This window comes from Astatotilapia calliptera, chromosome 23 (genome assembly GCF_964374335.1).
Source record: "Astatotilapia calliptera chromosome 23, fAstCal68.1, whole genome shotgun sequence".
In the NCBI taxonomy this organism is placed as follows: Eukaryota; Metazoa; Chordata; class Actinopteri; order Cichliformes; family Cichlidae; genus Astatotilapia; species Astatotilapia calliptera.
The window spans coordinates 34,961,276-34,976,551 of NC_137443.1; the positions used below are offsets into that span (position 1 = coordinate 34,961,276).

At 41.6% G+C, this 15,276-nt stretch overlaps 1 protein-coding gene across 2 annotated transcripts; it reads left to right on the plus strand.

The window, feature by feature from the left end:
* Positions 1-2,980: 2,980 nt before the first annotated feature.
* On the plus strand, positions 2,981-14,543 carry LOC113016508 (metalloreductase STEAP3). Of its 2 annotated transcripts, none has more exons than XM_026159385.2 (6): positions 2,981-3,096; positions 3,819-4,080; positions 6,176-6,442; positions 6,569-7,096; positions 7,937-8,101; positions 12,676-14,543. In XM_026159385.2, exons 2-6 carry the CDS (start codon positions 3,859-3,861, stop codon positions 12,961-12,963), a joined length of 1,470 nt encoding a protein of 489 aa, XP_026015170.2. In that variant the 5' UTR covers positions 2,981-3,096; positions 3,819-3,858; the 3' UTR covers positions 12,964-14,543. The 2 variants fall into 2 exon arrangements, with proteins under 2 accessions (XP_026015170.2, XP_026015171.2); XM_026159386.2 differs by having other exon boundaries at positions 2,987-3,096; positions 3,853-4,080.
* Positions 14,544-15,276: the final 733 nt, after the last annotated feature.

Below are 15,276 nucleotides of genomic sequence, written 5' to 3' on the forward strand. Positions count from 1 at the left end.
TTATTTATCCTGATGATTCACTGTCATATCTTTCTTTGTTTCTTTCCCTGAAGCTCCACATAATCCAGTACAACCTTACTGCGGTTACATAATCATCCCCCATTTCCAAAGGCTCCAAATGAATTGAACAAACTAATATGAGCACTGTTTTAATGCTTGGATGAAAACCCTTTGCAGTCAATTGAATGCCTGACATGCAGAAGTCATGAACAAGACCAAATGCTGTGTTTCCCCCCTTGAGATGCTCTGCTGGGCCTTCACTTCAGCCTCCTTCAGCTGCTGCTTGTTTGTTGGTCTGAATTTAGCCTTATGAAATTTCCCCTAGTGGGACTAGTAAAGGTATATCAAATTCAGTTTTGTTTTTAATAATTGAACAGCATGTTCTATTGGATTGAGATCAGGTGTCTGATTTGGACACTGAGGAATATCCAATTTCTTTGCCCTTAACAATGTTGGGTTGCTTTGGCAGCATGTTTTCATCATGCATTTTTACTGTGAAATACTGTTTTCTCATCCCATCATTCCATCATTTTTCCAGAACCTGGCTGGCTCTTTTAGATGTTTTTAAAATCTTATCTGGCCTTCCTGTTTCTGAGTGTACCAGTGATTTGCACCGTGCTATGAACTCTCTATAGTTCCATTCTTGAAGCATTGATTGAGTGTAGATTTTGACAGTGACAAAATTACCTCCACAAGTTTGTTATCAACTTGTTTCAACGATGCGAAGACGTTTTTCTTAACCATGTAAGCAAATCTCTGCTTTGATCTTCTAGGCCTATTGATTTAGGTTTCTTCCTGTTAAATGGGAGTTTCTTTTTACAATACAAAAGTGACTGATGCTGTGAGTTGGTGCTATATAAATAAAATTCAATTAAATTGAACAGACTGATGATTTGGCCACTCTTTGAATTTTGCCATTTCTGATAGGAGGATGTGTATGTATGTGTGGCGTTGATATTTATTTGGAACTCAAGTTGAGAGTTACAGTGAACAGCTACCAAATGCAAGTTCAGCTAATTGGGCACTGTAAGTAAAAATTAATGTAATTCACAAGGAGGTAAAGTAATACTCTTGCTAAATCCCTGAATTTAATATAAGTCTGCACTTAAATCACATCATGATTGCTTGATTTACAATCCACTGAAGTGGTGTGCAGACAATAAAATACAAAAATGTGTCATTGTCAATAAACCTATGAACATAATTGCATATATGGCACAAAAAGAAATGCATTTTTGGCTGGCCACTCCATTTCCTTGGCTCATGTGCAACCCTGCCCCTAAATGTATTATGTGAAAACTGGTACTGCACAAGAGTTTAAACACTGTTTATAGTAATTACCAGTTTTGCAATGTAACAAACCAGGTATTAAGAGCTTTTCGTGAAATAAAAATCATTATCCAACTTAAGTAACGTAACAATACTCATTTCTTCAGCACCAAAATATGCTTAAACTATCTAAAGCAGGGATGTCAAAACGATTTTACATCATGGGTCACATTTTGTTCTTTAGTGGGCCAAACCAGTGAAAGTCCCCTTTCTGTCAGTCTAAAGTTATTTAAATCCTCATTTAAAGCCAAATTAAAATAATAAGAAAAAACCTGCAATTTCAGAGTGACATAAATGTTTTACAGTTGATAGTGAAAAAACAGGAAGTTTTCTGTCATTTAGTTGTTTATCTCTTACATGATTAGTTGTTGTAGTATGAATAGCAATGGCAATGACAGAGGTCTATATCAGTGGAGAACGCTGTAAATAAAATACATTTTAAACTTATGAAATTACAGTTATATGTAGTCAAAAGTCCAAAGTCCATGCTCTCCTTCATATATTCCTAAGCCATTTAGTGGGCCAGCTTGGCGTCCTTGCTGGGCTGATTTTACATTTGACACCCCTAATCTGGTGTTTAAGTCTGACGTCATTAGTTTGGGCCCAGACTGCAGCGGAGTCTGGGCCCAAACTCCGCTGCAGATCACACGATCACTGCGGCATTACTGAGAGTTTAAAACTGTCTAAATTCTTTCATCTGTAATAAAATGATCAGTGTGGCTGCTCTACCAGGTGTAACAATTAAGTTTAACATCCATTCATCCATGAAAACCAAATTTATGAAATTTAACAGAGTTAAAAGTTAGCAGGAAGTTAGCTTGCTAGTTTCCATCTAAATATAATATAGCATATTCTGACTGAGGAATTTCCAAAACAAATTAAGACGTACATCTCTGCTATCACTTCTGACATAAATGAAGACACGAAAGTAAACAGCAGTGACGTTTGTAAGGTTACTGAAGTTTGGCTAGCTGGTTTATAATAATGTGCTACGTGATTGCCAGTGACACAGCTATGTTAGCATAACAAACACTGAAGCTGGAGGATGAACGCCAACCTTCTTCCACTTGATAAAAGTTAATTTGAGGGTTCCCGAAGGTTAGGGGCAAATGCAATCGTATGGCAGGATGCTATAAACGGACCAAACTTCAGTTGGGAGAACAGCTGAGATAATGCATCCACAATATGAGAAAAGTGCGATCCCCCTTTGTTTTCAAACGGGTCTGTGCAAAGTATAACAAGATACAAGCACTAAAACATGTTAAAAACACAACAGCCTTATTAAATGCAGAGTAGTTTGTGCCCAGAAGCAGGATTCATCACATCATCACTTAAAGACCCCATAGCAGTAATCTGGGGGCACCAGAAGAATATATTGTATTCCAGTGGGGGTAGTGCCAGCCCATGCACACACCCCCTCTGGACCCGCCCCTGTTAAGGATGATAAACTTTTCACTTGTCAAACGTCATAATTAAGAGAAAAACGCGTAAGTTTTCCTATTAATTATGGAAATGGAGTAACAGCCACTTTGTCTTTACTGTGTGCAGTGCTCATGCTTACTGTGGTGTTAACCCGCCCCTTTAAGTGCAGAAATCACACGTGTAATAAATATCATGGAGCCCGTTACGCTGCTTTATCTCGCTTACACACGTGGGGGCGTGGCTTTATCGCCCGCGTCATCTTATCAGGAAGAAAGGCTCCAGTTTACAGAAAGCTCTGAGGAAGCGTGGAGCCTGAACACCTACACGCGAGTAAACAGTGTGCCTGTAAGTATTCACAGACGATGTATTATGTCAGACAAGCTGTTATTTTACCAAAATGCTCGTCTTCGTTTTGCCTGCGTTGGCTTGTGTAACTTTCTTCGGAGACAAAGTTTCCCCGAGTTGACTCAAGGGCATCAAGCAAAGTAGCTTTCTATCCTCTTTTCCGTTTTCATGCCAGAGTCTGTGCGGATTTCAGTCTGTTTAAGTTCTTATCGTTCTCCGAACCACTTTTAGCAAAAGATACACCATTAATCGAGACAGCCTCTGAAGTATTGGCTTTTTAAAATAAATTCGGCATGTATCACTGTGATCATTAGGTGATTATTAAAGTGCTTCAAAGTGTGTTTTCATATTTTTCTCGAATCCTTCCGCGTGAGATAATCCCATCAAACGTGTTTCAGTAAAGTTGAAATAATTAAAGTGAAAGCTTCCTGGGTTAAATGTTTGTGATTGTTTTGTTTTTAATTAATTTTTTTTTAGTCAGCGTGTCCAGGAGTAGCAGCAAAATTCGCAGTTGCTATATTTGGGCTGCCATAACATCCATTTACGCTATTATTGGACAGTAACTTTGCTTTGATAGTGCAGAGTTGTGGATCTAGGACATGCCAGCTGAGATTCACAGATAATGGGTATTAGACATCTGTGCTCTGCAAAGGTGCAGCTAGAAAGCTACCGTTAAATTCAACCTGTTGTAACTCTGTTATTAAGATTCGTGTTTGTTTTAGGTCTCATCTGCTGCTCTCTCTGCTGGTTTGTCAGTGCACTATGCCTGATGATATGGCGAGGCCTTTAATCCGAGAAAGAGCTGGGGGCTCCAGACACCTTGAAGCCTCCATGATGACGCCCAGCACCCTGTTGATTGGCATCCTGGGCACCGGCGACTTCTCCCGCTCTCTGGCCAGAAGGCTGGTGGCCTCCGGCTATCAGGTTGTGGTGGGCAGCCGAACCCCCGCGCGCTTCACGGCTCTGTTCCCCGAAGAGGCGGAGGTGACATATGCAGCGACACTGACACTCACGTTCACACTCACAGTGTAATTGGTGTTTTTGTTTCCGTCCCTCTGGTGGTAATTATACATTCCTTTGACTTTTCCCCCAGCAGTGATAATGGATGTTGTTGCTTTACCTCATAAACATAGCTGCTAGATAATCTCAGTTGATTGAGAGAAGAAGATGAGAGGCAGTATGGGAGGAGCATACAGCAGTCAATCCATCAGCCTGCGCCACAATACATTTGCACCACAAGATGACTTCTTGTCAGCCCCTGATTAAGTTCCCATCTGCAGCTTGAATCATTTTTTAAGGTGTCTTCACCACAGGCATACAAATATGGATGAGGAACAGAGAGTGCTATTGTTATGTTTTTCACATGCTTACAATGGCTTCTATCAAATGCGTTCAAGTAATCCCTCTCAGCCAACAGCTTCAATTTAAGTCTTCTCTCAAGGCTCATTTTAACACAGTTGTCTTTACTCTTATGGGGTGTGAGCAGAAAGCCCCACTCAGCTGCTGTTAAAACCCCTCTGTTAGTGAAGGGCAGCCAATCAGAAAAAGGTTGGCTTAAATTGAGATGAAAGGCTGCACCAAGGTCCAATATCCCCTTATCATTTGTTTCGCTAATTTAGTGTTAGTGCCTCCTAGAATTCATGCTCAGTAATCAACCTGTCTTTTATAGGATCTGGAAGTTAGAGTTGGGCTATGTTGTAAACTTTATTGTTGCTCTGCCAAAAAATTGCTGACTAAAATCCATAAGATTGCTCGAGTTATGGTCTCATGTCAATGTTAGGTCTCACACACTATTTGACTAGATCCACTTCCACTACTGTCACCAGTGTGGAGCCTTTTACTAGTGTGTTTTCAGCTCAGTATAGGCACCTCGAAGCCACAGGGGGGGAAAAAAAAAAAATCTAAGGGTCAATTCTTCTTTGGAGTCAAGCCATGTGATGAAAATGTGTAACAGCTGAATAACCTTTAACGTTGCCTTAAAAGCTCATGTATGAATATAGGGTCAGAAATAGCACTTGGGAATTTAAGTAAGACGTGTATGTAATTATATACTCCTTTGCCACATGGAGTGTTTAATACATGGTCAAAGCACACTTAAAAACCACACACATACATTCATCCTAGTAATGCTACACCCCCCCCCCCCCCTTCTTTAAGGACTTTCAAGGCTCTTCTTTGGATGTTGGCTACCTTTTCATCTGCTCACTGTCAAGGTGATCCCACACTGCTTCAATGATGTTGAGGTCTGGGGAGACACTCCATGATTGTCATAGACGTTATTGTTGCACTGCCAAAAACAGCACTGACTAAAATTAGTAGATCCATTTAGCCATGGTCTCATGTCTCACCCAAACCGTGACACGAGACCATGACTGTTGTGTTCAATTGTATGTTCCTCTTTTCAAGCATTGTTTAGCACTGTGTTTGGGATCATTGCTGTCAAATGAAGTTGTTGCCATTCAGATGCTTTTTAAACTTCTTTAAATTCATAATGTCATCGATTTTGTCAAACCAGTGTCCAAAGAAAGGGTTTGATAGACATTCAGAAAATCTGGAGAACTCTTGCTTAAGACTGCTTTTAATAACTACAAGAAGGTCTGGTGAAGAGTTTTAAACAGAACTGTAATAGCATATATTATTACTGCCTGTTTATTCATTTGCAAGCTGCAAGAAAGGACTTCCTGGCTTATTTGAGTTTGAAATTCAAATAATCCCAATAAAGCTTTTTGGAGGTTTTTTTTGGTTTTCTTTCATGGCGGTTTTCAGTAAACATAGTTTGTGGTTAATGGGAACTGTGCAAAGCATTCGACTGAGACTGACAGCGGTGAGCTACAGGGTTTTAATTCAAACATACAATTTATCTGTCGTGTTCAGAGGTATGTTTTTAGAGCCAAATATGTATTAGGGTCAAGGAGATGCTTAGTGTAAATACTGTAGGCAGAGGTCTATGCTATGCTACGTTTTACTAATATTTGACCAGGCTGTATTTAACAATACTAGGAAATCAACTAATGAAACAAGCTAAATATAAGGGAAAGTTTTGATATCGAGCGTGAACGTTTCTGTCTTTGTCCGTCAGGTGACCTCGCAGATGGAGGCTGCAAACCAAGCAGACTTGCTCTTTGTTGCCGTGTACCCTGAGCACCACTCTACATTGGTCCACCTGAAGCCAGCACTAGCTGGAAAGACTCTCGTGGATGTCAGCAACGGTTTGCAAATCAAGCAAGAAGGGCCTTCCAATGCCCAACAGCTGGCTGATCTATTTCCTGAGAGTTATGTGGTCAAGGGGTTTAATACCATATCAGCCTGGACGCTACAGGCAGGACCACGGGATGGGAGCCGACAGGTAGGGGACGTCATCACCACTCTAAGACTATTCGCATTCATGGAGGTCTGGTGGTATATGCGGTTTCAAATGAAATCGGTTTCTAGCCTCTAAACATGTTTGTCTTTATGTCGTCTTTTTCTCCAGGTTTTCCTCTGCAGTGACGATCAAAATGCCAAGAGCTCTGTGATGCAGCTTTGCCGCAGGATGGGCTTCATCCCTGTTGACATGGGCCTCCTCTCCTCTTCACTAGAGATCGAAAACCTCCCGCTGTATCTGTTTCCATCTTGGCGCACCCCCATCATCTGCGCTCTGGCCCTCTTTGTCTTCTTCTACCTGTATAACTCCGTCCGTGATGTCTTGCATCCCTATGTGACTGCGAAGAAGAACAATTTATACAAGTTGCCCATTGAGATTGTGAATATCACTTTCCCATGTGTCGCCTTGGTGATGTTATCACTGGTCTACCTGCCCGGTTTGATTGCCGCCTTCCTCCAGCTGTGGTGGGGCACCAAGTACAACCGCTTTCCTAACTGGCTGGACCATTGGTTGATCCAGAGGAAGCAGTTTGGACTGTGCAGCTTCCTGTGTGCAGTTCTACATGCGATTTATAGCCTGTGTCTTCCCATGAGGAAGTCCGCCCGCTTCCAGCTGATCAACAAGGCCTATGAACAGGTTGGATGAAGAAGAAGAAGAGAGGTGTCGGTTCAGACGTTCCATGAGTCTAACAAACAGGACAGAATAAATATAATATACATATATATACAGAATAAATATACATAGTCTGTAATTAAATTTTCCAACAAACGGATGTATTCTGGTAAACTTATATTTAATCTGTTAAAATACATAGCAGTGGGTGTGCGGTTTGTGGAAGCAACAATGTTCCCCCATCACATTTGAATACAATGACCAGGAAAGACGTCTCCCTTTGTGCTAGTCTCTAGCCAAATATGCCCAAGGCAGAGGAGAAGGGAACTCATAGGCATTTTGTGCTGAAGAGGGGACATTTAAATTTGTGTCTGCATCTTACATCAGGCCTACGCTTTATTGTTGGACGAGGAGTCCTCTTCACCAAAGAAATGAAAATGCAAAAGAAGTGACACCATCTGCATCTTAATAAGATGTAATCTTCCTCGTAACCTTAAGCTTCATCTCCTGAGCTAAAGTCAGGGCTCTAACACACGAAACATTCATAAACCTCCTTATTTATTTATAATAACAGATAGTCATTGATTACTCGGTTATTATCTGCCCAGGTAGGCTGGTTGCTCTGTTTGTGGCAAGTTACAAAGCGCCCCCTAATGGACAAACTATGCAACATCAGCAATCAGAACATGGTTGAAGGGTGTTTGTACCGTCTTTTTAAGTGCTTTTCTTCAACACTTCTTTAGCACTTGAGAGTTAAAGGATCTGAAAAGGCAGTTGTCAGTTTCACATTTTTGTCATGCTCTTGAATATGTTGCTGTTACCCTTGCATTGACTGCATGTCTATCAATGTTGCTTGTTACGCAGGTGAATGCTGGCCACCCAGATTCGTGGGTTGGGGAGGAAGTTTGGAGGATGGAGCTGTACCTGTCCGTGGGCATCATGGCTCTCGGGCTGCTCTCTCTGCTGGCTGTCACCTCGCTGCCCTCAGTGGCCAACACTGTCAACTGGAGGGAGTTCACCTTCGTTCAGGTACGCACCCACACATACAGTGGGGCAAAAAAGTATTTAGTCAGCCACCGATTGTGCAAGTTCCCCCACTTAAAATGATGACAGAGGTCAGTAATTTGCACCAGAGGTACACTTCAACTGTGAGAGACAGAATGTGAAAAAAAAATCCATGAATTCACATGGTAGGATTTGTAAAGAATTTATTCGTAAATCAGGGTGGAAAATAAGTATTTGGTCACCTCAAACAAGGAAAATCTCTGGCTCTCACAGACCTGTAACGTCTTCTGTAGGAAGCTTTTCTGTCCCCCACTCGTTACCTGTATGAATGGCACCTGTTTGAACTCATCATCTGTATAAAAGACACCTGTCCACAGCCTCAAACAGTCAGACTCCAAACTCCGCCATGGCCAAGACCAAAGAGCTTTCGAAGGACACCAGGAAAAGTATTGTAGACCTGCACCAGACTGGGAAGAGTGAATCTACAATAGGCAAGCAGCTTGGTGTGAAAAAATCAACTGTGGGAGCAATCATCAGAAAATGGAAGACATACAAGACCACTGATAATCTCCCTCGATCTGGGGCTCCACGCAAGATCTCATCCCGTGGGGTCAAAATGATCATGAGAACGGTGAGCAAAGATCCCAGAACCACACGGGGGGACCTGGTGAATGACCTGCAGAGAGCTGGGACCAAAGTAACAAAGGTCACCATCAGTAACACACTACAACGGCAGGGAATCAAATCCCGCAGTGCCAGACGTGTTCCGCTGCTGAAGCCAGTGCATGTCCAGGCCCGTCTGAAGTTTGCCAGAGAGCACATGGATGATACAGCAGAGGATTGGGAGAATGTCATGTGGTCAGATGAAACCAAAGTAGAACTTTTTGGTATAAACTCAACTCGTCGTGTTTGGAGGAAGAAGAATACTGAGTTGCGTCCCAAGAACACCATACCTACTGTGACGCATGGGGGTGGAAACATCATGCTATGGGGCTGTTTTTCTGCCAAGGGGACAGGACGACTGATCCGTGTTAAGGACAGAATGAATGGGGCCATGTATCGTGAGATTTTGAGCCAAAACCTCCTTCCATCAGTGAGAACTTTGAAGATGAAACGAGGCTGGGTCTTCCAACATGACAATGATCCAAAACACACCGCCCGGGCAACAAAGGAGTGGCTCCGTAAGAAGCATTTGAAAGTCCTGGAGTGGCCTAGCCAGTCTCCAGACCTCAACCCCATAGAAAATCTGTGGCCGGAGTTGAAAGTCTGTGTTGCTCGGCGACAGCCCCAAAACATCACTGCTCTCGAGAAGATCTGCATGGAGGAATGGGCCAAAATACCAGCTACTGTGTGTGCAAACCTGGTAAAGACCTATAGTAAACGTTTGACCTCTGTTATTGCCAACAAAGGTTATGTTACAAAGTATTGAGTTGTATTTTTGTTATTGACCAAATACTTATTTTCCACCCTGATTTACCAATAAATTCTTTACAAATCCTACCATGTGGATTCATGGATTTTTTTTTTTCACATTCTGTCTCTCACAGTTGAAGTGTACCTCTGGTGCAAATTACTGACCTCTGTCATCATTTTAGGCGGGGGAACTTGCACAATCGGTGGCTGACTAAATACTTTTTTGCCCCACTGTACTTCAGCCAGATACTTCATGCTAGCATGTGCTGTCAAATGGTTTTGTTCTCCGTGCTTGTAGGATGATGGTCAAAGACGTTGGAGACAGGCAGGACGTTTGAGTCGCACGCATACGAACAGACAGGCGTCACTCTGATGTGCAGACAGATGCACGCTGTGTCTCTTACACCACATAGTGAATGTGTGGCAGTAAGACACATATACAAACACTGACTCTTAGTGTTTGCAGTCCCGCAGCTGCCCCAGATTTGCTGTTAAACTTGTGCTGTGACAAAGCCGTTAGGAGGGTTGTGACTCAGTTTGTACGCACACTTCCTCCTCTCCTTAACCCCCCCCCCCCCCCCCCCAATGGCCTCCAGTTTTCCAGGACGTGAAGTCTGTTTGTGCCACTTTTGCCATTTCATCTTCCTTTAATTCGGTGGCCTTTAGATTAGTCACATGTCAACAGTTTGTGCGATTAAAGCACTTCTAGACTTGTTGTCAACAGCATGGGTGCACAATTAGTTTGTTTTTGTTTTTTTTCTCTCTCTCCTTTTTTTTTTTTTTATAAATGCATAAACACTGTCAGAGCTAGCAACTGTCAAAGTATCCAGAACCCTGTTTTTGGGGTCTATTTTTAGTTTCTGCTTCAGTGTGGGCGCTCTTGGACAGTTAAGGAACCGTTGAGTGATCTAGGTGTTTAATTTATATAAATTATATAGTCAATTGTGGTGGCATTGAGTTGCTATATCAGTTCTCAGCTGGCTAATATTTTAGGTGCTTTAGATGTAAAGTACACTGAGTTCTCGGGTAGAGCAGAAAAATGCTATATGTAAACCAGTCCATTTATAAGTTGCTGCTGTTACCCAGGCATATGCAAATTGTTAAGCCCAATGTGTGACCCACCTGCCACTGGGACACTAACTTCAATATAAGAGCAGTAAATTTAGGTCATAGTAATGAGTCAGGCTAACCACCTCCTATTACCAGTTTAAATTCCCTTTTTTTAAATAAATAAATGTATGTAAATATGTAACCTGCCAAGGGATTGCAGATGCAAATTAGCTGTAAGATAACAGTGTTACAATGGATCATGGCAGCCTTTATGTTAATTTTGCACAAAAAAACAAACAAATAAACCTATGCGTAAGGAATTTTGACTTTCAGTCCCGATCAAAAGTTTAAGAGCACTTGAAAAATGGCAAAAAATTATATTTTGCATGGTTGAATCTCAACAAGGTTCCAAGTAGAGCTTCACATGCAACTAGAAGAAATGGGAGTGAGACAAAACATATTTTTGAGCATGCAATTTATTGAAAACATCTTTTGATCGGGACTGTTTGTTATTAATGTGGCTTGCCTGCAGTACCGTTACAGTCCACCAGGGCTGGCCACACTTTGGGAATCACTGTTTTAGGTGACACAAATGCAAATAAAATGTTCTGGGTTTAAAAATAATGTGTTTTTTATGGTTTAATTTTTAGTATGTGTGTTTGTGTGTTTAAGCACCGAATGAAGACCACCCTGACCTGCATGTTTCCATAAATTTGTCTTTGCTTTCAGCAGTGAGGATAAACTCAAGCAAACTTTGAAGTTTGCAGGACGTCACATGATATAAATAGAAAATTATTCATCTCTTGCCATTGCAACTCACTTGGTGTTTAATTCACCTCGAGCTGAGCTGACTACAGGAGCACTTGGAGAGCACTGTTTCTGTTGCTGAACCTGTGGAAGGATTCATAGCAGAAACCTGCAGCCGCCTTTGGCTGTTGGCTTTGGCTCTCTGACGACCCCCCACCCTCCCGTCTGCCCTTGCACGATGAGTTTTACGGTCAAAAACAGCCTCTAGTGTCAGCCTAACCCTTACTGCTACATGAGTCTTTGTTGCCGACCATCCCACCACTCTTTTTCTTTTACGTATTTGCTTTTGAATTGAATTAGATTTAAATTTCAGGGATATCCCTTGTAAAAAGTTTCAGCCTCAATAAATCTATTATGTTTTTTGCAACAAATTAGGTTCACTGGCAACAGGTCATCAACATGAGTGCGACTAAAAACAGCTTATTAGAAGTAAAGGTTGGCAGAGTGTCATTATTCTGCGAAGAAACTGCATCTACGAATTGTGAAACAAGAATAATTTAGAATAATATCCCTTAACATAAATTTATGAAGTCCTTGAATATCTCATCATCTACAGAGTCTCTGTATGTGAGGGACAAATCATTTATTAATGCCTGTGATCCTTTGGCCCTCGGGAGGCACTGCAATAAAACAGACACGTGTCTGTCATTGAAATGAATGCATGAGCTCAGAAACACTTTAAAGCTCTGTCAAACAAGGAGGAACTCGTATGTTTACATGATTCAGAAATGCTGCTGCTGTCTCAGGACCTAAGCTCTTTTATACAAAGCAGAACTACCCGGCTTTTTATCAGCACTCTGTTCAAAAGCCTGCATGACTGATGGTACGGCAGTGTTTCAGTGCCTATTTGATTGGCAGCTTGGATGTCTGTAAAGGCATCATGAATGCTGAAAGGTATATACTGTATATACCTTTAAAAGGTATATACAGTATATACCTTTAAAAGGTATACGCAAATGTTCAATTCAAGTTTATTTATATAGCACCAAATCACAACATTTGCTTCAATGCGCTTTATATTAAGTAAGGTAAAGACCTGCAATAACAGAGAGAAAACACCAACAGTCAGACGACCACCATATAAGTAAGCAGTTGGCAACATTGGGGAGGAAAAATTCGCCTTTGACAGGAAGAAACTTCCAGTAGAACCAGTAGAGTTCGATTAGAAAGTGTGCTAACTAAAATGTAGCTCATTTTTAAATCTATGATGGAAACAGCGATTTTAATATTGCATTTTTTTAATTGTCAACACAAGGAAGCTAAAAAAATTCAATCAGTGTTGTAAGATTTTATTAAAGGTATTATCCCCTTTATTCTGTCTCCTGCAGTCCACACTCGGCTACTGCGCCTTATCCATGGCTACCCTCCACACCCTCATCTTCGGCTGGAACCGCGCCTTCCTCTCGGCCCAGTACTACTTCTACATGCCTCCCACCTTCCTCCTGGTCCTCATTCTCCCCCTCGCGGTGCTGCTGGGCCGCGTGGCCCTCTTCCTGCCCTGCGTGGGCCACCGGCTCGGGCAGATCCGCCGCGGCTGGGAGAAGAGCCGGCACATCCGCTTCATCCTGCCAGATGACGACTGCCGCAACGGGCTGGAGAATGTCAGTAATGTGTGAGAAGCACCGTTTTCAGCAGCGTGCATAGAAAACCCAGACTCATGAATATAAAGCACATGGAGGATAAAAGATTTATACACTCTTTGAGCACTTTGGAGGATCATCTCTGGCCTTTTGAGGGGGTTCAGAGAGGATCCTCTTCAACAATTAGCTGGAAGACTCTTTGAGATTTTTAGAGCGGTGGTGCCACCTTTACTGCTCGATGCATTGGTAGTTAGACTACTTAGTTAACATTTAAAGTGTTTTATCGATCTCTTTTCTGTTAATCCAAAACTGAAGAGCAGTATTCATGCAATCAAAACAGCCTCTGTAACTTTACAGCTGATAGTCGAGCTTAAATGAGGTTTACTATGAGCATCAGAAGTGCGCTTGGCTTTCCTCACGCTGTCTGCATTCCTCTCTAGGAGCATTTGGTGCTGTACAGATCTGTTTCTATTTGAAGTCATTTGAAGGTTTTCTTTTCTAATTTCTCCTTTTCTTCCCTTGACAGTGATCAGCACTGTGTTAAAACTATTTGTTTTGGGAAAGGCATATCTCAAAGAAAAACTCCTTCCCAGAGTTGACACTATGTTTTGAATCCTCTCCTTTACAGAGAAACACTGCAACAGTAAAATATTAAACTATAATATTTAAACACTGAATATCATCATAATCACTATTTTTCACAATATTTGACACGAGTGCGTATGTTTGAATTAAGCCATTTTCTCAAACGGATCAGCCGCCTGCCTTGTCGTAACTTAGAGGTGCTAACTGCTCATTTTCCAGATCGATGCACGTAGATGCAGCATCCAGGCCAGCGAGATGCACGTCTGCTGCTGCCATCTCGCTCAGGGGAATCTCACCACGGCCTCTGACTTATTCAGATGTAAAATGTCAGATGTTTCTGCTGCTTTTTTTCCTCTCTCACTCTGATGAAGTAAACACCAACACAGGCAGTAATATTTCAGTTAAGAAGCTGTATTACAATATTTTACTGTCATTCACTGTTTTACTGTTTATCCAACTGGAACTGGATAAATCTAAATAAGAAATTATTTATTTAAGCTTACTTCATGTCAGGTGACAGTCCTGACACTAAACTAAGGTACAGCTAGCTTATATTGGGTAAGGTAAGAGGCCATAGTTTAAATGTAACCAAGCATCGTGTGACATTAATACTTGTTACACACCAAACTGATTGAAAATAGAACTCAGATTCATTTTAAGTGGATATATCTGCATGTAGAAAGAAATGCAATTTCAGGTGTATTGCTCTTTTAGGAAGCGTGGCACAAAATGAAGTCTTTCACATGTTCTAAATAATCTGTCATACGGAGAAGGCGGAGCGGAAATATAAAAACCGATTAAAAAGGAAGTTTTGACTCTTCAACCAACTTTTTCTTCATTAAAAAAAACTCCCAAAACAACACCTTTGGACATCAGCCCTACGTGCACTCTCATTTTTCTGCTCTTGCCAGAGATTTTCATTTATATGCTGGATGTGTTAAGTCTGTGTCTGGCATCGTGACAACATGATGATTTCAAGTGTTAATTTATAAAACATGGAATAAAGTTTTCTATGACAGAGCGAGCTTTCACATCTCTGGTGTTTGTCGTCGTTTTTGGAGTTCTTCAGATTAGATTAACTTCTGGATTCAAATAAACCATCTTCATGTTTTAAATATTACACTTAATGCCACCAAATCCCCCCCCCCCCCCCCCCCCCCCACACACACACACACACACACACACACACAGCCGAACATGTCATTTTGTGCTTGCTGCCATCTTGTGGTGACTTTTTCTATTGTCTTGCACGACTTGTCCTTTGGATTTTTTTCCCCCACTTCATGGCCTCCTCAGTCAACAGATCCCAGTCCAGTAGAGGATATTTGGGATGTAGTGGAAAGGGAGAGTCACATCATGAACAACCTGCTGACAGAGTAATGTTTTCAGCTCCTTGTTGAATCTGTGCCACAAAGAATCAAGCCAGTGCTGATGGCAACAGGGAGTCTAACCATGCAACAGCAAACTACCTAATAAAGTGGCCAGGTACTGAGTTTCTATGTGTGTTTATATGACAGGGACGGAAAGTGTGTTTACCTTACTCTGCCGTCATAACTAAAATATGCCTTTAAATCCACATTTCCTGCTGATGAAGCTGGACCACTACAACAGGGATGATCTGATATCCTCGTGTTGGTGTTGTTCCCAGACCATCATGAAAATGTTGTTCCAGGATCAACATTGCAAGTGACCAATCACATTGTTGTGACGTTATTCTTTTGCGTGCCAAGCCATTCGTGCATTTATGAAATTCCAATGTTGCAA

Bases quoted from the DNA above. Each gene is read 5' to 3' on its own strand.
- LOC113016508 (XM_026159385.2), top strand. From the start codon at position 3,859: ATGCCTGATGATATGGCGAGGCCTTTAATCCGAGAAAGAGCTGGGGGC. The intron at 7,097-7,936 runs GTTGGATGAAGA...CTTGTTACGCAG, and splicing joins TCAACAAGGCCTATGAACAG to GTGAATGCTGGCCACCCAGA. The intron at 8,102-12,675 runs GTACGCACCCAC...TGTCTCCTGCAG, and splicing joins GGGAGTTCACCTTCGTTCAG to TCCACACTCGGCTACTGCGC.